At 46.6% G+C, this 24414-nt stretch overlaps 1 protein-coding gene and 1 long non-coding RNA gene across 2 annotated transcripts; one reads left to right on the forward strand and one right to left on the reverse strand.

The window, feature by feature from the left end:
* Positions 1–1470: 1470 nt before the first annotated feature.
* Positions 1471–11841, reverse strand: LOC144139643 (ran-binding protein 6-like). Its single transcript, XM_077671939.1, has 4 exons — positions 11731–11841; positions 2576–4194; positions 2008–2065; positions 1471–1641 (listed from the first exon to the last, which is right to left on the reverse strand). The coding sequence occupies exons 1-4, from the start codon at positions 11839–11841 to the stop codon at positions 1471–1473; spliced, it is 1959 nt and encodes a 652-aa protein (XP_077528065.1).
* A 634-nt stretch (positions 11842–12475) lies between these two features.
* Positions 12476–22421, forward strand: LOC144139172 (uncharacterized). The gene is made up of 4 exons (XR_013316085.1): positions 12476–12926; positions 15057–15269; positions 16162–16396; positions 21652–22421. It is a non-coding gene; the product is annotated as an uncharacterized LOC144139172 (long non-coding RNA).
* The last annotated feature ends 1993 nt before the right edge of the window (positions 22422–24414 follow it).

The following is a 24414-nucleotide window of genomic DNA, read 5'->3' on the forward strand; positions in this document are numbered from 1 at the left end:
TGTCCTGGGAATTATCATAGAAATTTTCCTTTCTGATGTTGAATTTCTCAGCCCTGTACACCTCCAACGACGTTTTAGCTTCCATTTTCCCCCCCATTTATTCGTTTCAATATGCCTTGCCTCTTTTTTGGTTACGCTGGCTGTTTTGGATTCTCCCCTGTTCTTTCCGTATTTCATCCTAGTCTTTCTTAACCACTGTGTGTCCAGGCTTTTCAAGTATAGGTACCTAAAAACCTTAGCCGCCCACCTTCGTTAATCCATTGCTCTCAAGCTCATCTCAAAGCATATTTTACTCTGTGCTTCTCTACCTTCAAACGACGCCCATCCCATATCTCCCTGACATCTTTTGATTGTTATAGTTTTTTGTTTTTTCTTTCTCTTTTTATTCTATCATCTAGAGTAGCAAGCCAGTGCGACGGCTCGGCTAACCTCGCTGGTTTTCATTAAAGTTTCCCTCTCTCTCGCTCTCTCTCTCTCTCTCTTCCTGAATGGCCAGTTCCAAACGCTGTAAGGACATCATCAACATCCTCATCGTCGGCGTCGTGATTAGACCACGTGGATAAAGTTGACTTTGACGCAAAGTGTTTCGACGTACGCCACCACTGACGGTGCAAGTGAGCCAATATACAAGCTTTCTTGAAAAAAAAACACCAACATCAATAAGCAGCAAAATCGCAACGCTCTAAAAATCCAACGCCACCACAATACTGTAAAAACGCCCACGGGGTCCCTTAATCAATGCAAGAGCATTTTTTGAAGCCCATGATGACGCCTGTTGAGCAAAGAGTATGTGTTTGCTGAAGACGTAGAGCATTAATATACACACTAAACTCAACTTCACAAGCTTCCTGTCTACAAAAAACGTAGTGGTTTCTTCAACCTCTCATTTTGAAGCAACGAGTTTAGAACATACTGAATAAATTGGAGAATCGCTATCAGCTCAAAGATGTACGTCATCTTGTGTCGCTACATGTCTAATCCCCTTGGCGTCATCCTGGGTCAAGCTGGGCCGCTCCTTCTGAGAATGTGCGGGCCGCCCTGCGGTCCCTGTTGGCTGCCTACATTGAACCATACAGAGCACCTCCGCCAAGACTGCCACCGTCGGAGGATCGGGGAACACTTTCTCTGGTAGGGTGGCTAGAAAGAGACGCCCTACCACTGGGTACTCATAACGCCGCAGCTGGGAATTGTGTTTCTAACAAACCTTTTCTCTCTCTAAACTGAAGCTGTGCTGCCTCTTCTGGGTTTAGAAACGGGCAATTCCCAGTTGTTCCACTGTTTTCTCTCCCTGATCACACACGGCGCATTCTGCCCTAAGCTTGGCTGTTAAATGTGAATGGCTCAACAATGCAATCCAATACGCCTGTTTTACTGCGAAACTTCGCCTATCAACACGCGTTAACAGTCGTAGTCAACACCACTTTTATTGGTACCCTTTTTAGTAACCCTACGCCAGCGCCGCTTGGTTGGTCATGTTTTGTCATCTTCAGCTTCCGATGTTGAGAAGAGTTCGTAAATGACGCCCAGTGCCTTCCTCACTGACTCGTCTGGCAAAGGATCCAGCGTCAGTCTTTGCAAGCAGGCCCTCACGCGTTTACTCAAGGCCGAGTCTTTGGCGACCTCGTCTCGAGCCAAAGTGTTCTGCAGCACGTGAAAAACGTGGGCAGCGTGTTCCATCGCAACACCGTCGTTTCTTTCAACCGCTGAGCAGATAAGTTCCAAAGGCGGTCCCAACGTATCGGCCCCCAGCGATTGGAGCGAATGCAGAAGCTTCGGGAACAGGTCGTTCACCCGGGCCTTCACTTCAGGCGTGTCCCAGTGGTTCTGAATAATGCGTGATAATGCAACTATGCTCAGTTCAGTGCTGAGCGAATGCTCTGTAAACAGTGGTTTCGGCAATTGAATGGCACGTGCCAGGGAAGGGAGTGCCCGCCCGCACTCAGCAGCAAACGCGCTGCCACCCCGTTCAGCAAGCGTAGCAACGGCTCTAGCTGCGGCCGCCCTCACTGAATCCACGCGGCTGTCTAGGCGCTCCACGATTCCAGGAAGATAGCACGTGCTGTACCTGGTGCACGCAGCAGGGCCAAGCTTCAATATGTCTCCAATAATAGCGAGTCCATGAAGATGCTCCATCCATGGCCTAGGCTCTGCCAGGAGCTTTGACACGAGTGGGGCGAGTTTATCGAACGAAGGAAGGCAGCGTTCCTCCAGGCTTCTTACTAAAGTGCAGATGATATCTGCCATTCGCTTCAAGAGACCTCCATCCAAAGCGGGTTCAGGCTGGTTTTCTATCTGCGGTCCCTGTTCATATGTACCCAGCGGCAAGCAACTGTGTATTATTGTGGTGTGCCACCGGAAGTAGAACTCGAAGCCTTTGCATAGTGCTGACGTCGTTCTTTCGATGCAGCTTTCGGGGGCATATGGGAGCCTCACGAGACCAAGTACTTGTTCCATGGCGCATACCTCGCTTACGATGGCAGGTAGCTCAGTTTCTTTTTCAATGGCCGACGTTAGGGCGGCATGTGTGCCTAGCCGGAGGCTTGTCGAACACGCAACGCCAGAACTTGCGGCGCACGGTAGCAGCCGCGACAAGCACTCGGCAGCGGATGCTCGAACCACGGGCTCAGGATCTGACAGCAGGGGCAGGACACGATGGGTCGCGTCGTAAACGTATGGCTTGAAGATTCCATGGGGATGGGAGGCATACCATTGCAGCAAGGCGCATGCTCCCACGTGAAACTCGACGAGCTTGGTGTCACCTCGAGAGAGTATTTGGAAGGCACTAGGAAGAACCTGTCGCATGAAGTCTTCGCACTCATTTTCGATTGCTCTGCTCAGAGTGTGAGCTACGGCAATCACTTGGCCAAGGGTGTAGTAGCTCCGATACGCCCTGTCAGATAGGGCGGTCAGCACTGCTGTCATTATGGTTGGAGAATCAATCCGGAACTTGCGGTTGCCCACGGCCAGGCCGATGTGTGCCACACAGTCTATGGCGTACCACCGTAAATACGGCCTTTCACTCTCACCTAACAAGGTTATTAGCTCCTTTAACGTAGGCATGAAGATATCATAGTAGCCCCTAAAGCTGCCCTGTAGTCGATCTGCCATTGCCGAAATGGCCTTCACAACAGCTCGTGTATATTCCCCGTAGATTTGGTCACGGAGCGTGTCCTTGACTAGTGCGTCCAGCTTTAGATAAAGGGGTCTCATGTAGGAGACCGCCGCATCTTCCGGGCAAGACGAAAAGTAGCGCACCAGCGTCTTCGTAGCGATGCTGAGCAGTTCGTCCTGCGAGCTGGGAGTGAGAATCGCCAGGAGCTGGGGTATAAACGTCTTGTGCGAGTAGAGAACGTACTCTTCAGAAAGGGCGGGCACCGTTTGCTCGAGAACCATGATGGCCATGCGGCGAATCTTCATCTCCGGCTCGTGCAAGAAGCGGAATACAGAATCGAAGCTCTTGCAGGCAAGAACCCTCCGGAACTCATCTACGCCCGTTAACACAGCAACAGGTGCATTGCCGCATAACGCTTTGAGCGCTGTGAGCCCCCTGTATCGCTGACTCACGTCCTTGCTCTTGATCATAGCACACATCCTGTCGGCGACCAGAGGGATCAGAGTTGCACCTTCCGGGCACAGGACTAGTCGAAGCAGAGAATCTTTGGCCACCGCCGAATCCTGCTCCGAATGATGCTTCCCGGACATGGCCAGTTGGTTGAGACCCTCGCCAATTATGTAGAGGAGGCGTGTCACAAGTGGAGGAAGCTTTGGCGAGTCCAGGCCCTTTATAAAGCGTTCTGGAGACTCCTTGATCAGCCCTGCTACTGTCCCAAGACCCTTGCTTCGGAAGGCGGCGGTTGTAGAGTGATAGTCCACCATTAGAAGGCACGCGTCGGCCAGCTCGTTGTACATCGGTGTCAGCGTCTGGAGGCGGGGAATGACCGCTGCGATGAAGGCAGCCAGTCGATATCCGAACCCGTCTTTTCCGTAGCGGGGTGGGTGTGTAACCGCCGATGAAGGGGTGTTGGATATAGGGTGGTCGCGCTTTGTGTCGTGGGGTTTAGTAGACAAGAAATACTTCACGTTCGCAGCGCCGTCAGCATTACTGATGGATGCGCCGATTTCCGTAAGTGCTCCCGGGGTGTAGACCGACGCGAGCGGCGAGAATTCTGGCATTGAAGGTTGCTCTGGAGGGTCCTGCGCCGAGAATAATGATCAAAATTTATGCCAGTTGGCTGATAGAAAATTAGGTAGCTCTAAACTGGGAGTGAAATTTATTTGCAAGTCTTATTTTGCCGCCAAGGTTTGCTGAGAGCTGCTAGTTACTTGAAGAGGATACCAGTGTGGCTCAAGTTGCAGCGCCAGCGTTTAATAGTGTCTGGTCGCGAAGAATAGTAGGCATGGCAATAGGGGCTCTCTTGGACATTTATTTTGGGATTACGTTAGGGTGTCTCGATGTCAGCGCCGCGGTACCAGGTGGGGACACCCTTTCAACAGTCCTGTACCGCTGCTATTGGGCCAAAGGGCTCAACGCATAGCTGTTTTCGTTTCCCACAATACCCAGCGATGTAAAATAGATAAGACGACTCAAACTTTGCGCGTAAACTGCGTTGCGGCGACATTTATAGCGTGTTCTTGCTACAGTGACTTATGTGCGGCGGAGAGCGAGTGATCCAAAATGGCGGCGCCAAGTATACGTGTCTCCACGCTGTACGGCGGACGCGCGTAAATCGAGGCACTCTAGACTACTTCGGCAAAATTTGCCGAAGTAGTGAATCGAGACTTGCAGTGCAGCACCACACGCACGCACACACACGCACACATACAAATGCCCCAGCGTTACACGGATCTAGTTCCTTTTGGGAGGAACGGAGCAACGCCACCGTTTGGTTAAGGGTCGGGGGAACTATAACTGTAATTCATTAAGTTTACGTACGAACGGCAGATGGAATGGCGTTCCTTCTGTGAACGTTCCCTCGCTGGTTTTCGGTGCCAAGGCCTTAGGGCGCTGAAGCTAGTACAAAAAGCGACAGGCCACGAAAGTGTTATTCCGGAATGCACTAAGATCTGACAGACGTATATCCGCCGCAGAAATGACATTGCCAGAAAGTTTCATTAACGCGGCGGCGGCAGGATTCGAGCCTGGTATCCGTCGCCGCAACGGGAGGTGCTAGACGTTTTGACCACTGCGCTATGAGCTGAAGCGCCGACAGATGTATGAACTCGCCACATATCGTTCCTATAACCTCCGCCATTTTAGATGGTGGTGCCGTCTCAGAGAAGTGAAATGAAGTATTGCGTCACGGTGCTCATGAGCGCCGATAGTTGTCGCCAGCTGAGCTCGTCGCAATGCACACCCCACGTACACCCACGGAGCAGCCAACGCGACGCTCCAGCAGGTCGTCGCTCGCCAAGCACACCCACAAGGCAGACCGGCAAATCATGCTCTTTCTCTGCAGCGGACCGTGCGTGCAACCAAACGATTCGCTAGCAACCCGTTCGGTTTCATTCGCACGGTTTGCGAGTGCGCGTGGTTTCATTCGGGTTTACTCAGTGTACCGGCGCGTGCAATCCAGTGTTTAATGTTGACGCGTCCGACGGTGTGATACCGACGAAATATAAATATCGATGTGCAAATTCATATAGATATGGAATAAACATTCACCTGAACCTGTGAAGGCACATTTCACTTTCGTCCTGTGAAGGAACATTTCATATCGATGCAGAATAGACATTCAACTGATGCTGTGAAGGCACATTTCACTCTCATGTTTTATCGATTCCTATGAAAGCGCGATTCTAAGTGTTTTCTAAGTGATACTATTTCTTCGTATAACCTGGCTCATTTCATCACTCCTCCTCGGAACGTGCTTCCACGAATGCCAAAGGCAGCCTGCCGGGCAGGCTGCACCGGGTGCACACGGCTTTGTCCTTGAAAAATGTCTTCCCAGCGTCACTTCCCATTTGTTTTCGGAAGTGAAGCCGACTTTAAGGACATCGGTGTAGCTAGATCTTTGTAAGTTGGCTTTTCCAAATTGTCTCTTGCAGTGCAGCCTACTCATTAAAAAATGCGATGACAACGGGGCCCGATAAAGCTATCGCTTTTCCATTCTTAAAGGCCAACCTTAAGGAGCCATGAAGAGAAAACACAACTTCGTTTAATTTGAAAGAACTAGGATTCAGTATCTCACTCAGCTCCATTACAGCCACAAAAGACGTTTTTTTAACGAATAAAAAGCAAGAAGTATTTAAAAACTTTCAAATTTTGCGCCACAGTGACGTGTTATGAGCAAGAATGACGTCATACGGGCCAACAATAAAACAATTTTCAGTGCGTTAACTGCACGTTAGCATTGAAGTGATGCGGTCAAATGAAACTAGAGGCCCCATTACCGACGTCCAGTCATGTGTCGTCGCGACAGGTCACTTCGGCGGCCGCCAATCGCACAAACAAGGTTCTGTGACGTCATAGAAAAGTTGCGGGAAATTGGCTAGGGGTCGGGACTGCTTCACACGTTTTCTTTCATATCTCCGTTATTTGCTCGAAGAGTGCGATGATATTGGTATAATTGTTATCGGGACTAAGCAGTCTTCCTAATAAACCTAACTTGTATTTTGTCTTCATGGCTCCTTTAAGCGCTTTACATTGTTTTTTTTTTGTTCTCTATTAAGCATTGCAGTTTACTAACAGAGCTGTGAGGTTGGTGTTTCTATTTGAGCTTGCGTGGGTTACTGGATCTCAAATATATGCTTCCGTCTCTACGACATTCTAGATTTGATTATGTGGTTTAACGCGCCGGCGCTACACAGGCGATGAGGCGTACAGTAGTGGAGGGCACCGGATTAAAATTTGACCCCCCGGTGATCTTTAACGTGCGCCGAAATCTCGAACACACGGTCATTTTCGCTTTTCTAATCTATCAGAAATGCGGCCGCTGCGTGAGGGAACCGAACCCGCGTCCTTGGGCTCAGTAGCAAGACGCCTTAGTTTCTGAGCCACCGCGGCGGGTCCTCTATGAAGTTCTTACCAGTTAAGATCGCTGCATACCCTCTCCCACATGCACCTATTTCTGCCGTTGTGAAGGAACAACGTGCAAAACTTTTTATCATTCACAGGTCATGAAGCCACTCCTGTGCTCTGGGCGTACTTCAGCGACAGGAACGTACATGGTCATTGGTTACCTGCTTCCGACGCTGACAGTCCTGGAGAAGCGAATTAACTACAAGGCCATGAAGGGACTGACATTGTAGCCCTCTCGAAAGGGCAGTTCTCGCCGGGATCGAAAAGAGGTACGCGATATCAGCATCTGGGATTGAATATGCTGCTTCTCCAATGAACTGTTCGGTATTGCAGGTTTGGACACCTCAAAGGAAAGCGCGCGCTCTCTCTTTGTCGCCAGTTGCTTAAGCCCAATGTTTGAGCTATCATGAATCCCAGACAGTTCTATGCGAGACCAGGCGACCATCAACACAAAGACAGAGCTGAATCCGGTGACCAAACTAGACAGCGGAGATTTTCCCACCTCGTCTGCGCCCGACGATTACTTCTCGTTCAGGCATGGAACCCTTCCAGCGGAGGCACAGGATGAGCTGTCGTGGTACCTGCTGGTACCAGTTGACTACCCGCTGTCGCAGATGAAGAACTTCCAGGGACTGAACCAACTTTTCCTCAAGTAAAACAGGGCAGTACCCTGAAGAGCGTCGGTATAGAACTCCTCTTCAACATTGCCAACGAAGTCTTTGCGAAAAAAAAAAGGGGGGGGGGGGATTCGTCTGGGCGACTCCGACATCGAGATGCAACACCTACTGAGTTCAAACACCGGACTCTACTAAGTTGCGAATATGCATTCTACACATTGTTTTCTAAGTGATACTTCAATATTGAATAAACAATTATTAATCTCCTACGTATTGTTGCTTTCGATGCGGTTCCTTGTGCAGGAGATTTAATTATGTTCATGCATGTCAGTAACTTTGTATTTGCACATATGAAACACAGTATTCTGACTGCGCATTTGAGGACCGAAATGGAAAGTGCAAGCGGGTTGCAGTTGTAATAGACGAGCACCAAAGTTGCCCTTAGACATGTCTAGAGAATGTCCGGTGCTTCCTGAAAAAATATGTTGCTGCGCTTTTCTTTTGATTCTTTTTATCTCCAGATGACCTGCTGCCAGTGGTGTCCCTATTCGTAAAATATACGTAGGTAGATTTGAGGTTTGAATTGGTCACTTTATTTCGCCTTAGTATTGTCCCACACTACACTTTAATAACAAAAATGAAATGTAAAGCAAACGTAACGATACATTCCAATGTTCCAAGTGTAACTGGAACGCGTTTCTTTCGCAACAAGAGAACTTGTAACGGGTACTTGTTTCAAAATTGGGAGCAGCGTCCAACCAGTATTCGTTCCTGTTTTAGAGAAACGTGTACAATACTTATTTGCGCACATACAGTGAGGTCCACTGGTAAAGGGAAACGGCGAACGAGTGACCGCCGCGTTCCGCGAAGCGCCGACCCCGAGAAGTGGCGAGAATCGGAGACAGCCAGCATATGCGCACTGACCGTTTGAGGCGGGAGAAGTTCTGTCGTCTGCTACGGGGATCGCTGTGCCGCTCAACTTGGGATAGCTGACTCATTTCGCACTCGAAGGATGCTGAGCGGTACAGCGAAGCGCCGTAGCAGACGACAGAGCGGCTTCTCCCGCCTCATGCGGTCAGTGCGCATGTGCCGGCTGTCTCCGTTTCTCGAGGCAGTGGCCCCCTGGAATGAGGAGGCCTTAGCCTAAAGGGCAAATAAAAAATTTTTTTTCTCTCTCTCTCTCGCCACTTCTCGGCGTCGGCGGCGTCGGCGCTTCGCGGAGCGCGGCGGCCGCGCTTTCGCCGTCTTCCCTATTAAGGGACACTGAAGTGAATTTGTCAAGCTCCCGTTTTTGATTGCACTGCGTAGACTGCCTCAAATTAGCACACTTTTTATCGTTTATCTGGTTGACAAGTCGGTAATTATTGTACAAAGCGCGAAAGAAGAAAAACTACCGTGCGCGGTTTGAGGCGGCCGCACCAACTAAAGGCTGTGACGACGGGAGGAGACGCACCGTGATTGGCTAGCATTCAAACAAGTTTCGGTTTCGGTTCTGTAGAACAACATGCTTGACATCCGACGGAATCATTGGATGGGCATTCTCAGTATCCCAGTTATCGTAGTATCGCGCTTCTGCCATGTTGTCGGCTGTAAAATGTATAAGATAAGCCTCCCAGGACGGCTTGGAATCGTAGCATTCACTATCTGAGGCCTACGCCGTGCATGAACGCCCTCCGCGTCCCCACAGACGCTCAAATGCATGCGCTTTTCCCCCATATTTGGAGCTTGCCTCGCTCATGCCTGTATCGTAAAAAGCGTGTTCGCACCAGGCTAAGGGTCTGTTGATTCTGGCCTGTGCCCACTGCCCGCAAGCAGTCAGTGCTTATGGCAACAGCACGCCAACGAGAACTCGCTAGCGTGCCAGTGTCAGCCTGCGCGCGTTCTGTGAGCTAGTTCGTGGAGCAGCGAACGTTACTGCCCAAAAAAAGGTTAACGCAGTATAGAAAACATCGGCCGAAAACGAAAAAGTCAACTTATAAAAAAAATTGTACCACCGGGGATTCGAACTGGTGACTTGCAACACAGTTACCATAACATACGTTGCACTCCAGACCACTCAGCCACGGGCGATTTTTTTTTAATTACCTCAGCCACGGGCGAGCGCTTCTGTCCTTGGAAATATATGGTATATGATGTGTAACCATTTTGCACTTTTATTTAGTTTTAGCATTTCAACCAGCTTAGGTGACTATTTGTTGTATTGCACTCGTGCAGTAAGCGTCCCCCAAGTTTTCACAATATCTCACGTCTAGCAATTGCATTTCCTAGATGGAAAAGCGTTCGCAGATGCGTAGTCGTGCTGGTGACCGCTATTCGCCTAGCGCAAACAAAGTGCTTCCCGCACCCTAGTTTTACGCTGTACGGTAAAATTTTCAGTTGATTTTATTTTCTTAGTACTTATATTGACTTCGCTGACTCTTCTTCTGCCTTCAAGTGATTTTCCTACTGGCGTACCAGTCGTGCAGCGCTTGTGTGAAGCGACCTTGACTTGGAGCTTGATACAGTGTACAAACTAACCAAGTAAAGAAACGCACACTCTTCCATTCATAAGCGTGTCCTGGCTTCGTTTCAACTGAGTGAACCAATTGCGACGACCCGCCGGCGGCCGGCGGACGAAACGCTGGGCCGACTGACTCTGTCGGAAGGCCGGCGAGCCGTGCAGTAGCGCAGATATTCTCCTCCTGACGTCACACGAAAACGCCACAGAAACTCGGCGAGTGTGCAGACAGGAGGACAGCATTTTCTAATTGATGGTTCTATTAAATAAATTCGGGTACACGCGCTCAGAGTGGTCGAAACAGGGCCTAGGTACTCCGTACTACAATTTGCGCTTGTAATCCCGCAATGTTTACAAATCACTTCAGTGTCCCTTTAACAGTGAACCGCACTGTGCATACAAAAATTACAAACGAAAGGTAGGAAAATTACGGTCGGGTACATCGGCATGCACAAAGACAGTGTTCGGAACAAGGTACATGTATCTGCGTACACTCACATTGTAAAAGATGAATTTGTGATACGGAGCCCGCCGTACCTTACTTAGGAAGAGAGATATCGCGAAATATAAAGCTACAATGATAGACCTGCCCAACATACAGGAGAGGAGAGGATGGACAGCATGAAACGATACGAAAATGTCTAGCAACATGACAAGGAGTAAGACGATGGGAATAATGGAAAGTCCACGGGACCAGTGGCATTGTTTAGTGTGGAAAGGGACGGGTTCGACAAGGTATTCAACAACCACAGTGACCTGCATGAGATGAAATACGGGGACAGGTAGTATGACAGTACGGCGAAAGTGTGATGAAAGGTTGGACATGGACTGATAGGGCAAGTGCCGAGGAGCTTCCGAAAGAGTTCCACGATGAACTTCGAAGGCAAGAGAACAGGAGTTCAACGTGGACTGGGCCGTGGAGAGCGACGAGCGATCCGATAAACACAATGACTAGGGCTGCATCTTGGTTAGTCACGGATGACTTATACGTGTGAGAATTAGGTGCAGATTACAGCAAGGTGAGTAAAGAATTTGGTAACAAGCCGTTAAAAATGTAACCGGGGTAACGAATAGGAGTTCAACGTCAAAATGTTGAAGATGTGGTAACGCGCCAGTTTTGTTCACTTCAAGCTGCGGCTGAATAAAACTATCGAACCACTCCGGGGACCCAGACACTGGCAATACCTCAAGACGTAATGCGATGACAAGTTCGCGAATAAAGCTGATCGAGTCCCGCGGCTCTGGTAAATTACACAATTAAGTCACGATATAACTGTCTATTATTGAAAAAGGGCTCAATACACGCATTAACACCTTCGCTGCAAAAAAAAAAGGAAGTCGACGTCTGAAGGGGTGTTAAGCGTGCGTTGGCTACCTTACGTCAGCTATAGTAAGTTGTAAATGACAGCTGTGTCGCCATGGTAACTGCTCGGAATCCAAGCTTGCAAACGGGATCTATGCAGTAAAAGCTTAGATGAGCACCGTATTTTTTTATGTAGTTTAAAACAACCTATACGCCAAGCTAGTGCGCCAGGCCTGGACCATCTCGGTTCGGCTCATTACCTAAGCCATAGGCTGGCATGTCGTGCACAACTCACCTCTAGCACGGCATTGACGTCCGTTCGCCATTTGTAGTGGCTGGACCCCTCTTCCGAATCTGGCGAGCTCGCAGGCGCTGTGGGTGCGGCTCCCTCCGCCGACTCCGCCATGACGAGTGGTGCTTCGGAGTGCTAGCCGCAGCCTTCGTCGAGTCCGCTACTGTTCCAGCTCGAGCGTGGGAGCGTGGCGGAGCGAGCTCATGTGCGTGCGTAGGCTGATGATAATGTTGATAAGCGTAGAAAGCCCCGTATCCGAAGTGGGTACTGGGATTGGCCAAACAGGCCACGGCACGGCAGTTTGAGGAGAGAAGAAAGTTACGGGGCAGCGAAGCTTTTTCTTGCGATGTAAGAATGCGTAAAGAACCCATCTTGTTGGGCTTTGAAAGCACTGTGTGGGTGGGCGTTTTTACGTCACTGCCAATGGAATTTTTTAAATGGAGCATAACATTCACACGGATGGTATACTCGCCGCTGGCCAATGCACCGTAGTGTGCATGTGTAAACTGTGGGCGGATACGCTGACGCCATTGTCAGAACGGAATGAATGACGGACAAACCTGGCCGCCTGGACGCACCCGACCAGCGCGATACACTGGTTTGCTTTAGAACCGTCCTTCCATTCTTGTGAGAAACTGCTTAACATACTTCGCTGTTCGTTCCCAATGGCCCAGAGGTAGATTCTTGTGTTTCGACGAAAACAGTCTATAGACTGTTAAAAAAAACCATCAATTTACGTGGAAACGGCAATGGAACATGTAATGTTCGTCGATATTACACCCCCTTTGCTGTTCCATCCAAGTAACAGGAACTGTACCGTAGCACTGCAAATTTTCTATTTACGTAACAACATCCGATATGTGTGGGGAACTACGCCTGGAGACGCACTTTACCCGAGTGTTTTTGACGCAGGGGTCACGCACACTGCGGCTGATCCGAGGTCTCAATAACGTCTCGCATTTTATCGGCCTTTATTTTTCCGCGGACGCCATCGCCACATGAGCCGCGCACGCAGTGCGGAACACGACACTTTATCGCGGCGCGGATGCCGGGAGCGGCGATCTGCTGGGGTTCCCGCCAACGTAGGTTCCCGCGTCGTCAGTGCGGTCTACACTCCGACCGTCATTTCAAGTACCGAAGACTGCGTCTGGCAGCCCAGCTTTGTATGGATTTTGCGCCACACAAGATCGTTTTGCAAGGTATGTACCATTCAGCCATTCATAACTGAGGTATACGATGCGCTATCCGCTTCTTGTGCGTCGCTGATGCGGCGCCGAATTACCTTAAGCCTAACGTGGTTTCTGTTTTGCAAGTGCGATTAAAACGTATTTACACCGCATGCTTGAAGGCAGCCGTTTGGGGGAGAAGAGTGAGCGAGAGTGAGGTGACATGGGGATGGTGAATGTACTGCGCAAGCGTTTGTTTGTTCGCGATGTGGGAGCGTGATATTCCACTGATAGCGTCGCGCCGGGCGAGCGAACGCTTACCTGCGGCACTTATTCAAAGTCTTGATAGCGGGACTCATCTGTTCAGTCTTGACCTCGCCGCGGGTAGAGCACGGGTATTCCGAGGATTCTCGAAACCATTGTGATATATGGGAAAAACGAATGCCGGATTGCTCCTCGGGGAGTCCGCGGCGAGTCGAAGGTTGATAATCGAAGAGGCGCAGTGTGGCATCAAACAGGAGTAGCCGGGCGGGCGAAGGCTTTTTTGAGGCAGTGATTTTGAGTTATAGATAGCTATATTATAAGAAGTTTCTAGCACATGAAGCAGGGAGTTGATAACTCTAGTGGCGGGCGCTGTCAGTGCAATTTTTGGCTTTTGTGTAAAGTCGCTGCACGCCAGGAGTGTGCCGCGCAGAGCTTTCCCGCAAAGCGTTTGCGTCGTGCGGACAAACCAACTTACTTTACGTTGTTGTCCGAGGGCAAAAAAAAAAACCAAAAATATAAGTGAGTGTTTCGCAAGGTCATTTCATTGCCTCCGGGATTGGACAAAAAAAAAAAAAGACATGGAGGACGGCCAGTTTCAATGCCGGACCGATCGTGGTAGAAATGTGTTCACCCGAAAGCGCAGAATAAAATTACATACATACCAGCTGCCCCAGGCACATGCAGTGCTTTATTCAGCGGTTGCGGCCTACGAATGTTCGCCGCGCGGCTTGAAGTTGAAAACCGATCCTCGGGCTTTCGCGGGCGGCGGGAAGCGGAGCGCCGGGCAGTCGCCATCTGAGCACCCCACGAAGGTGTACCCCTTGTCATCGCCTCCTGTATTGCGATGCCCTTGTATAACATGGCTCGCAGTCGGATTAAATTGGTTGTTTTTAGTGTATAGGTTGTTTTTAGCGTGCGTGAAGTGTATACGCTGTCCTAAACATCGTCATGGGCAAAACACGCTTGAAATGCTAATGCTTCCCGTTTACAAACCTATGAAGTTAGGAGGCGTGTACGTGCTTCTGACGCCGGGAATTTCCGGCCTTTATTTAGCGCGCGACTGGCGTTGCACCTTTAAACACGGCGTGGAGCAGGGAATTTTCTGCGAGCAGGAAAGCGATTCTCCATTCATTTCATTTCATTTATTGCATACTGCAGACCTTCGCAGGTCCAAGCAGGTTGGCACGTATGGTACAAGTAAAAAGTACATATACAGGCACTAAAGTAAGGCAGAAATGGAAAAGGAAAAAGGAAAGAATTCGACACACAAGAACAGGTTTACAGACCCAAACAAAACACAGTTAGCAAAACAACCAAAGTGAATCCTTGTACAGAGTCTTTTAGGAAGTTGTATTCTTGCACTGTTTGTGGAAAGAAAGAAAATTTAAATGTATCTGTGCACTTAAAATAAGGTGTTAGGGTTGATGCGATATTGGCCTTTGCGGTACATGCTTCTGATGTACATTGCAAAATGGACGCTCTATTGTTCCGCCGTGTGGCTATTGGCACCGCTGGCAGTATTACCCAGCAGCAGCCCATGTGTATCTGTGTGAGGTAAAAAAAAAGTTCCTTGCAAACGAATTCACCACAGTGAAACCAGGAAGCAAAGCACGCTATAAGCCTTGAGCTATATATCGCCTAGCTCGCGGTCCGAGTAGATTTTCTAGAAAGTTGTGAGAAGGTGATATGACATAGTCAAATCACCACTTAACAAAATTAGCGGAGCGATTTTTTTTCGATTTAAGTTCCACCGAGAAAGCGTAGTATCTAAGTTTATGTCGGGCATACCGGAATCCATCGTGGTTGCTTCGATGGTGCACGGTAGTGCCTTGGTGCTACAAATGAAGTTTGACTACAGCTGCTTTTTTTGATGTATTTTATTCCATGTTTGCCTTTCAGTTAGTAGTGGGTCCAAAGGGCAAAGAAGGTTCTCATGGATGAAAGCCTAAAATCAGAGGAGGAGCAGGATCTACGTCTTCAGGAACACCTGTTCACAATGTTCTATGCATCGGTGCGGCTTAATATCAACACAAATGGCACGAAGGCCAGCGATGTGCAAAAAGAGTGGCCCCTTCTATTTACGCAGCACCACTTCCTGGCACACTTCGAAAGGTACTTCATGAATTGTGCATGCAGTAATTGTTTCTACACTCATTAATACCAATCTGATGGGACTGAGAAAACACATTTATTCAGAAAAGTTACGTCTAACCGAAGCTCATGATTGCCATTAGTATTACGTATACTATTACGTAAGCACCAAAGTAAAGCCACACTGCAGTGTATGGTTGATGATTGAACAATATTCGAATTCGTTACAAAAAAAAAATGCTTTTTTGCACACGCTGTCCCAGCTAATGAGAATAAAATGGTAGAATTGTTGATAAAGATTTTGAAAGTTAGCAGTGGATGGCATACAAAGTGCTTCTAGTTACCTGATAGTTAACACTGTTAGGGCTGCTTCATCTCTCATCCAGCTGGTCATAAAATGTTGGGCTCTGGCTTGATAAGGCTTGTGAACCTTAAGTGTTGGTTTCATCTAATTGCAGTGGTGTATAGTACTACTTCAGAGCCTTTCTACACATTTTGTCAAAGCCTTCGTGCTGCTGTCAAACGACACTGGTGTCACAGACACTACTTGTTTTCTGTGAGCCCTGGTTGTTACCATCAGGCTTCTTGCACAAAACCTCGCTTGTTGGATGCTTGCAGTGTGAATCTTCATGCTTGTGTTAGTGTTTGTGGGCAATTGTGGCATTGCGATTTAAAATTTTTTGTAATGACGGAAAGATGACGAAAAATTAAGCACAATTCAGTTACACAATGACATGCCAGCCATTTTATGCTTCACATTAAAGAATAGCCATTAAATGTCCATTTTACAATAATGCAAGCGCACAATCCTCCACCTCTATAGTTGCCCCGGCTGCCCATTAAATAAAGTTCTTGTTTATCCTGCTGGCTGCTGATGATCGTGCTGGCACTTTTTTGTTCGTTCTTTTTCCAGACTCACTGGCACGAGACTGCGGGGACTGTTCTCGGAATCGAGCGTGGAAGATCATGAGCTGCTTCATGCATTTTTCCGACACCATGTCAAAACGGAGGAATCACTGCAGTGGCTCCTTCAGACAGACAGGGCAGCACGAGAACAAAGTCGTCCACGGGCGCTGCTCATCGGTCTCTTTCCCCTGATGTGCCTGTTTTTCAAAGAGAAAATTGCGTCGCTCTTCTGTGTTGTGGAGGTAAATACTTCATCACCCTTATTGGCATGCACGGACCAAGCCACACCCTCACACATGCCACAACAATTAGTAAAAATATGATTTCAGGTAGTACTAGGTATTTTTCCAAAACCTGTTCTTTGTACATGGTGAAGCCTGCCAAAAATGTACACAGTTGTTGTGATTCTAAGAAACAGGAGGAATCACATCAAGCAAAAAGCAATAATAAAGTAAAAAGTAATGCAGGAAAAGTGACGTCCTCAATTGGCTTCATTCATATCATCAAGTATTGTCTCTAGGTGCTTCTCAGTACTTGAAATCACGAACTTGGTTTTATTTCTTGTGCGTATCATAGCATCTTAAAAACTTGATGTGGATATCCACCGTGAACAGTGAGCAAGGCTGTTTGGTGCCGTCTGCTATGCGCGTAGGTATGGGTGCCAATCGATTATTATGGGTGGATGTCCATTTCCCCAAATGTTTTTATAGAATGGCAAGATTGTTCACCCTGCAGTCGAGCTTTGTGGGGGCACAAAACCACAGTCTGCTTCTCTTTCTCTTTGTTATGCTCTGTGGTTGTTGGCAGACTTGCAGCTCTTTCAAGGAATAAGGGGTAGAAAAAATCGGGAACATGACATTTGGTTCAGAATTTTTAAAGTTACGCAAATCAGTTTACATGTAGCAGAACTAGCAGTCATGCACTGTTTCTTACATCTTGTTACACTTTTTTTGCTAATTCTTTGGCTTCTTCGAGCTATTTTACTGTTACTTGTGCTATTTTGTTCCTTTTTGTCAATTCACACAAACTGTTTGGCGGCATGTTTTTGTCAGGAATTCGCTTATGCATGACATTGACAGGTGTTTTTTATGTACAACAAAACTCCTTTTCCTCTTTGTGCTCATTTTTTTACGATGCAGCAAGCGTAGAGGTGAGAATGTAAATTCATTGTCTGGGATTCAGGTTAGAATTTTGGTAGGTTCACAGGTGAACTTAAAACCAGAAAAATGCTGTGAATACTTCTACAGCTCTTTCTGAGTTCATTCCACTCACAGAAAATTTTATTGAAGGGGCTAAATTTACCCTGTGTTGTGTCTAAGGAACATTGGACGTACCCTATCGCAGAGGCTAAGGGTACACTATGGATGTATTCTGGGGTACACTGTTCACACGTTTTCCTGGTTCATTGTGCAGTTCACAGTCTCAATTGATTTTTAACAAGCTTTCCAAACCAATTCTACTGGCTGAAATTTACGAAGCGCCTACAGTTCCGTTAAACTGGGAAATACTGCTGCTCGAACTCCCCGTACCATTGCCCAATAAGATGTCCAATAAGTTGTGCGCATATAATGCAGTTTGCCTGCTACAAAAGAGATGCAGCAAGCGTAATGTGTGTTGGTTAACCAAGGTTGACAACGGAAATGTAGATGTTTTCTCGTGCATACATTTACAACTTCTACGCCATATTTAAAACACTTTAAAATAATGCTGAAGGGGTTAAAAACTAGTCCGTGTTTCCGTTAGTGCTTGGCAATGGGGGGCTTGGTGCAGCGGAATTATGGACGGAAAGTATTCACATGGTCATGCTACGTGAACAGTGTATGCACAGAATCTGTGTGTTGTGCACATGGCAGAAGTGAAATGAACTGACACCGAACGCTCAGGCTATCGTTAACCGTAATATAATGCAGGCGTTATTTCTCAAACCGTATGCTGCGCAATTTTTATTTTGCACCGCAAGTGGAAAATTTGAGTCAGGTGCTATAAAAATGTTGGGCAGCATCTTGTTATGAGAGTCGAGATGTGCTGGGTAGATTGGTTATAACTCATTTTTTCAGATTCTATATTGTTATCAGTAGACTGCACAGTAACAAGTGTTCAAGCTTATGCAATTGGAAGCACCTGTTTCCCCTGAAGTATATTTTTGTGACAAACTCTATGCTGCCACTGAAAGCTTGAGCCTGATTCCTGAACCAGCTTTGGTAGCTATGTAATAACATAGCAACCCCACAGGGCACCATGATGCATGAAGTTCAAGCCATTCTTGGCCGCAGAACATAGTGCCACCGTTAGATATGAACAACACTGGTACGGTGGCTGTGCCAGTCAGCTGTGATCTTTGGTGTGCTTTATTGCAGCACCATGCAAAGCATACTATAACATTCTACAGTAATTCCGCAACAGCGTGCTGGTAAACGAAGACAAATTTACTCGGTGCAATGCGCAAATGAGAAGTCACGTGAAGGCAACTTTGCATCATGCCCAGCAAGAGAAACGCACGCAGAGCGTCTCTTGTGCATCATACCACTTGGACAAGTCATTCAGGAGCTAAATTGTTTGGTTCGAAAGCTAGTGATCATTTTTAAGTCGCCAAAACAGGTTGTTGTGTTTGCAAACACGGCATCTGACTGCACGATAGTTCTGTGCAGGGTACCCCATGCAATTACACTTGTAGAGACGTGTACACCTGGATTACTAACTGGGCCACTTGGGTGTTATATGTTGGGCTTTAATCCCAATATGATGGTCCAAAAGTGATAACACAAACTTTAAGTTTGGGTATAGCAGAAACTCTCACGTCTGGAAAGTCTGGCGGGGTGGTCTGTACACCGAGTGCCGATTTTTAATTCATGACTTGGGTTATGCAATATCAATAACAAGGGAGTCATTTCAGATAAGATCGAACAAAGCATGGCTGTCGACCTCTTCAATTCGCTTGAAATTTTTTACCTCATTCCCGCATGTATATAATGTGCGGATTCACAAATATTCTCGGTGGAAAAAATTGTGGCCGAATGAAAAAAAATTTGCAAAGCACCCGCGTGGACCCCGGCTGCTACCTGCCCCTGCGCCGTGGCCAAATTTAGTGACGTCTACCAAAAAATGTGCACATCAGGCGAAAGTGGTAATTTTTATGCTTAATCTACGCCTGGTGTACATTTCACCCCCAAAATATGGTTGACTAGAAAAACATATTTTTCTAATAAACTTCCAAATCTTGCTCAGAAACCATTTTGTTCTGTACTTTGGAAGCCAGAATTATCGTAAGTGCTGGAGCTATAGCGTTCAAATTGTATTGAGGGCTGCTCCTGGCAACCACAAATAAGGGCCGTAAATATTGTGTCTGTGCAAGCTACGGTTAAAAAGCAACTGACGCACGAGTTAAAAAAAAACGAAAACACTCCAAGTTCAGAGGCTTATCTAAAAAAAGGTTTCACTATTGTTGAAATGTATGTATGTATGTACTTCAACGATAATTAAAAACATGTTGCATCATTTTGTTCTTGACGCGCTACAGCGCGACAAAAAAGCCTGGTCGGCCAGTTTTTCACAAGATTCTGAGACACGAAACAGTGAGAGCAACTTCCACCGAATGTGCTGACATTTTATCATTTTTGTACCAAAGGCAAACGATTACTTATAGATAGTATTTCGGAGAATTCAGAAGTGAAACTGAAATTTTATGTGAATTTTGGAATGAAAATAAAGCCTGCGCACTGCTAGACGTGTACTGCTTAAAGAAAAAATGAAGGAACTCGAGGTTCACATGCATTAAAAAAAACGCTTCTTCGAGTTTTATGAAGCTTTTCACAGATAGTTTCCTCTAAATTTACTTGCGTGAGTCAGTTTGGTCGCTAATTCAGTTATTGAACCAGTGTGTCCGGAGAAGGACCGAAGAGGGGCGCACTACCTGGAGGCGTTACCCGCGCCGGGGTCGTGTGTGGCCGATGCCCGTTTTTAATACTTGCCATGTGTGTGCGCGCCGACCGGACGGGCTTCCGTTGAACCTCTGAATTCTGGCGAACGAAAGTTACGTCCAGGCGAGTTAAAAAACAAGACTGCGTGCACCTTGTCAAATAGCTGATCTTATGAACCAAATGTAGCGCATCATGGCAGCAGTGCGCACAAGAAAAGAGCGTTGATAATGTAAGACAAAGAGTGACCGCGATTGGCAAAATCTAGAGGAAGCTCTAAAATTAGAGCCGAAGAACTTAAAAAAAGGTGCGCTGTATCCGCGGTGTGCAATGACGCACAATATTTGTGGGGCTCACAGAAGCAAGTTTAGAGGGAAATATCTGTGGAAAGCTTTATAAAACTGGAAGCGTTTTATAAAAAATACGTGTGAGCCTGGAGTTCCGTTTTTTCTTCAACCTACAAGTTTTTTCTCCAAACTGTACAAGTTTAGTGGTGCGCAGATTGTTTATTTTCGTCCCAAAATTTACACAAAAATTTCAGTTTCACTTCTGAATTCTCCGTGAGTAATCGTTTTCCTTTGGTGCAAAAAATTATAAAATAGCTGCACATTCCGTGGAAATTGCTCTCACTGTTTCGTGTCTCAGCACCTTGTGAAGACCTGGACGATATGAGGCTTTGTTCTCGCGCTGTAGGCGCGTCAGGAAGAAAATGATGCAACATGTTTTTAATGATCATTGAAGAGAATTTCAGCAAAATCGAAGAAGTGTTTTTTTGAATAAGCCCCTGAACTTGGAGTGTTATCGTTTTTTCTTCAATGTTGCGCGCCAGTTGCTTTTTAACTGTAGCTTGCACAGACGCTATATCTACGGGCCTTATTTGTGCTTGCCAGGAGCAGCCCTCACTAAAATTTGAAGGCTCTAGCTCCCTTACTTACGATAATACTGGCTCACAAAGTACAGAACAAAATGCGCTCTGAGCAAGATTTGTCATTTTATTAGAAATATGTTTTTCTAGCCAACGATATTGTTCGGGGAAATGTACACCAGGTGTACATTAAGAATAAAAATTACCATTCCCGCCTGATAAGTATATTTTTTGGTAGGTGTCGCTGAATTTGGCTGCGGCGCAGGGGTAGGTAGCGGCCGGGGTCCACGCGGTGCGTTCCAATTTTTTTTGTCGGCCAAACTTATTTCCACCGAAAATATTTATGAATCCGCACATTACATGCATGCGGTAATGAGGTAAACAAATTTCAAGCGAATTGAAGAGGTCGAACAGCCATGCTTTGTTCGATCTTATCTGAAATGACCCAAGACACATTCAGGCACATTCACATCTGGTCTTCACATCTGGTATTTCGGTCCTGCAGGACCACAACGAGATAGATAATACCATTCTTTAACCTCCACCCCCGGTTCAGTATAGGGGCAAATGGGTAGCTTTAGGACAATCAAAATCATTCAGTTTGCATGGTGGCATTTACTGAATCTGCACTTTTAGTGAGGATACAAACATGTATGTCCGCAGAAACTGGTTATGGGCTAAAAAATTGTGCAACATAATATTACGTCTTATCTTTCAGGAAACTTGCAGGCATGAACCCAGAAGAGGGCACCCGGCAGTCATCTCGAAAAATCACTACCATTCACCCCAAAGTCCGGACCGCTCTCGAAAAATTGGAGACATTCCGGAGCAAGTGGTTCGATTGTGCAGCCCTGTTTTGAAGTCCTCAACTTTAAGTTTCGCACAACCGTTTTATTTTTTTACTTCGTTCATTCCTTTGGTTTCGTAATGCCTATTTTTTAGTAGTCTTGTACCATGTAGCACATGTAGTCGAAATAAACGTTCCAGCCTTACAGAAGTGTTTTAATTCACTCATGGTGAGGCCACAGTTGTGGCGCAGCGCCGTGAGGACACTCTTGTCGGCAACGTTTAGCAGTTTTTGCTTCCTCTTAGTGTAAATGTAACGTGTGCCTTAAGCCAGTTTTTGTTTTTTTGCTTGAATTTTCACTGTAAACGTTTTTTGTTCAGTAGCAGCAATGGGCTTTGGGTTATTCATGCTATTTTATTTTATTTTTAATGTCAGTTTGTACCGCTGATTAAAAAATAGCAGGAATGAAAATTCAATGCGGATTATCTTCATGTCAGAAACTTTGAAAACATCTATACAAATGCAGCATTCAGCCTATCTTGTAGGCTGAATGTAGCTTGTAGCCTATCTTCCAACTTAAGCCGATTCCAGGAGAGCATGAAAATTTGGTACTTGACAGAGTGCGTGATATTGACTTTCTATGAACTGTTAAGGTGATAAATGTACTGTGTGCTACAATAGAGCTTTTGTAACGTAACACACACTTGCAGCATACGCACAGCCAGAGAACTTGCTAGGATGCTATGCGTTTTTATTCAGTCTGAATAGTTTTGCATTCAGGAGCTTTAAGAAAAGGCTCAAGACTGTTTTGTTGCTGCTTTTATTGCTACAATTTCACGGACGCAATCGTCTTTAGCTTGCAGCTTTTTTAAAGCTTCCTTGATGCAAAACAATTCAGATTGAATAAAAGTGCTTTGAATTCCAGCATATTCTCTGGCTGCACGCACGCTGCAAGTGTGTGTTACGTTACAAAAGCTCTATTGTAGCACACAATACATTTACCATTTTAACAGTTTACGGTAAGTGTGCATGTTTACTTCATTACCACACATGTGCCATAAAAAGACATTGCAACACAATTCCTGCATTTAGAAAGAATAGGAAATGTTCTGTAAACATGTTGTACGGTACATTTCCTGTAGGTATGTTGTATAGAACATTCTCTGTTCGCTATAAATATGGGTGATGTTCCGTAGCCTAGCTACACGGGACTTGTACTGCTTCCCATTTGTACGGAACATTTCCTGTATTCAGGTAATATGGAATTTGTTCCATAATCTAGAACCACGGAACACGTCCCATCACCTGATGCTACAGAACATGTGCCATAATTTTGTAGTACGGCACATGTTGTGGCAACAAGGTTAGCATGAACATGTCCCGTAAATTGATGGGTATTTTTTTAACAGTGTAGGTTTGAGCCCCAGCGATTCCACTTTTCCTTTGTTAGACCGAGGATTTGTTTTTGCTGTAACCTATTCTTCAAGGACAATTCTACACATTCGGGCGGAAAACAAGATAAGTTTGGCATCCCATAGGTCGGTTTGGGCTACCAACACGTTTGTAAGTTGTCCATTCTTCACGTACGACGCCAAAAATGCGCGAATGTGGGGTGCGTATAGGCGGCCAGGTTTGTCAAGCAATGCGAACGGAATGGCCGAAACGGCCGTAAACTTCTGACAGGGTATATCATAGTCACCGGACAATCCACCTAGCGGGTATGTTGTGATTCCTAACTTCACCCTCAACGCGCGATTATTTTATGCTAGAGCCAACAAGTGCCAACCGTCGTCAAGCTCACTCCACATCGAGCTTTATGTAGCCGTTGTCAACGTTTTCCCGATGTCGAAGAACACAATTCATTCGCTATGTCCACATTTATCAAACAAATCTGAGGCCCTTTTTTGGGAGAACGATGGCTGAGCTGCAAAGCTTTCGTCGATGCAAATGCAAAGTACCCAATCCAATCAGCCAAAGTCCAAATCTTAGACAACGCTAAGCTACCCGAAGGTGGCGTTACGATCTTCTACCTATTAGTTCGTGATTGGTTCGTGATTAGTTCGCATTCATGTGCTAAATCGAACAGCTCAGAGTTGTTGATGTGGACTTTGGCTGATTGTATTTACATTTGTATTGGCGAAAGCTTCGTGTTTCATCACCATCATGTGCCTTTTGCGAAAAGTTTGCTTTCCTGCAGCGCATTTCTATTTAGGCAAGCTTCGGGTTTACCTCAACATCCCCATCGTGTGCCCGTTCTGGAAACCCATTTGGTAAAGTTGGCTTTCTTGCAGTGCATTTGGGCGTAACTTCATCGCCGTTAGTGAGTCGTAGAAAGCTTCGCTTTAAAAGCATGAAGTCGCAGTGGCCTCGGAAATGTGTGCTTCACTCACATTCCGGAGACCCTATGCTTGGTAGCCGTCTACAGTCAAATTTTCTTAATTTCTTTTTTCGGCTACTCGTCACATTCTTTTCAGGCCATTCAATGCCTGCGTAGGAGCTGGCCAGGGCCCCTCTGCGAGTATGGGCTCATTACTCATTGCGCAATGGGATGTTTAAGAGCTGTTTTGCTGCTACAGACGCTGAACGCTGCACGCCGAAAGCCGGCCCTTTACCTAAACGGGCGATTTTGTGCTTTTTTAATTAAAGTACCTGGAGTAAAGTTATCTTTCAGCATAAAATATTAACAGACGTTAG

This window comes from Haemaphysalis longicornis, unplaced genomic scaffold, assembly GCF_048455015.1.
Source record: "Haemaphysalis longicornis isolate Haplotype H1 unplaced genomic scaffold, Haemaphysalis longicornis Haplotype H1 scaffold_5, whole genome shotgun sequence".
NCBI classification, from domain to species: Eukaryota; Metazoa; Arthropoda; class Arachnida; order Ixodida; family Ixodidae; genus Haemaphysalis; species Haemaphysalis longicornis.

Coding starts and splice junctions, on each gene's coding strand:
- LOC144139643 (XM_077671939.1), bottom strand. CDS start 11,841: ATGGCGGAGTCGGCGGAGGGAGCCGCACCCACAGCGCCTGCGAGCTCG. Junction 2,066..2,575: donor TGCTTGTCGCGGCTGCTACC/GTGCGCCGCAAG, acceptor TGCGTGCACCAG/GTACAGCACGTGCTATCTTC. Junction 1,642..2,007: donor TAGACAGCCGCGTGGATTCA/GTGAGGGCGGCC, acceptor CACGTGCTGCAG/AACACTTTGGCTCGAGACGA.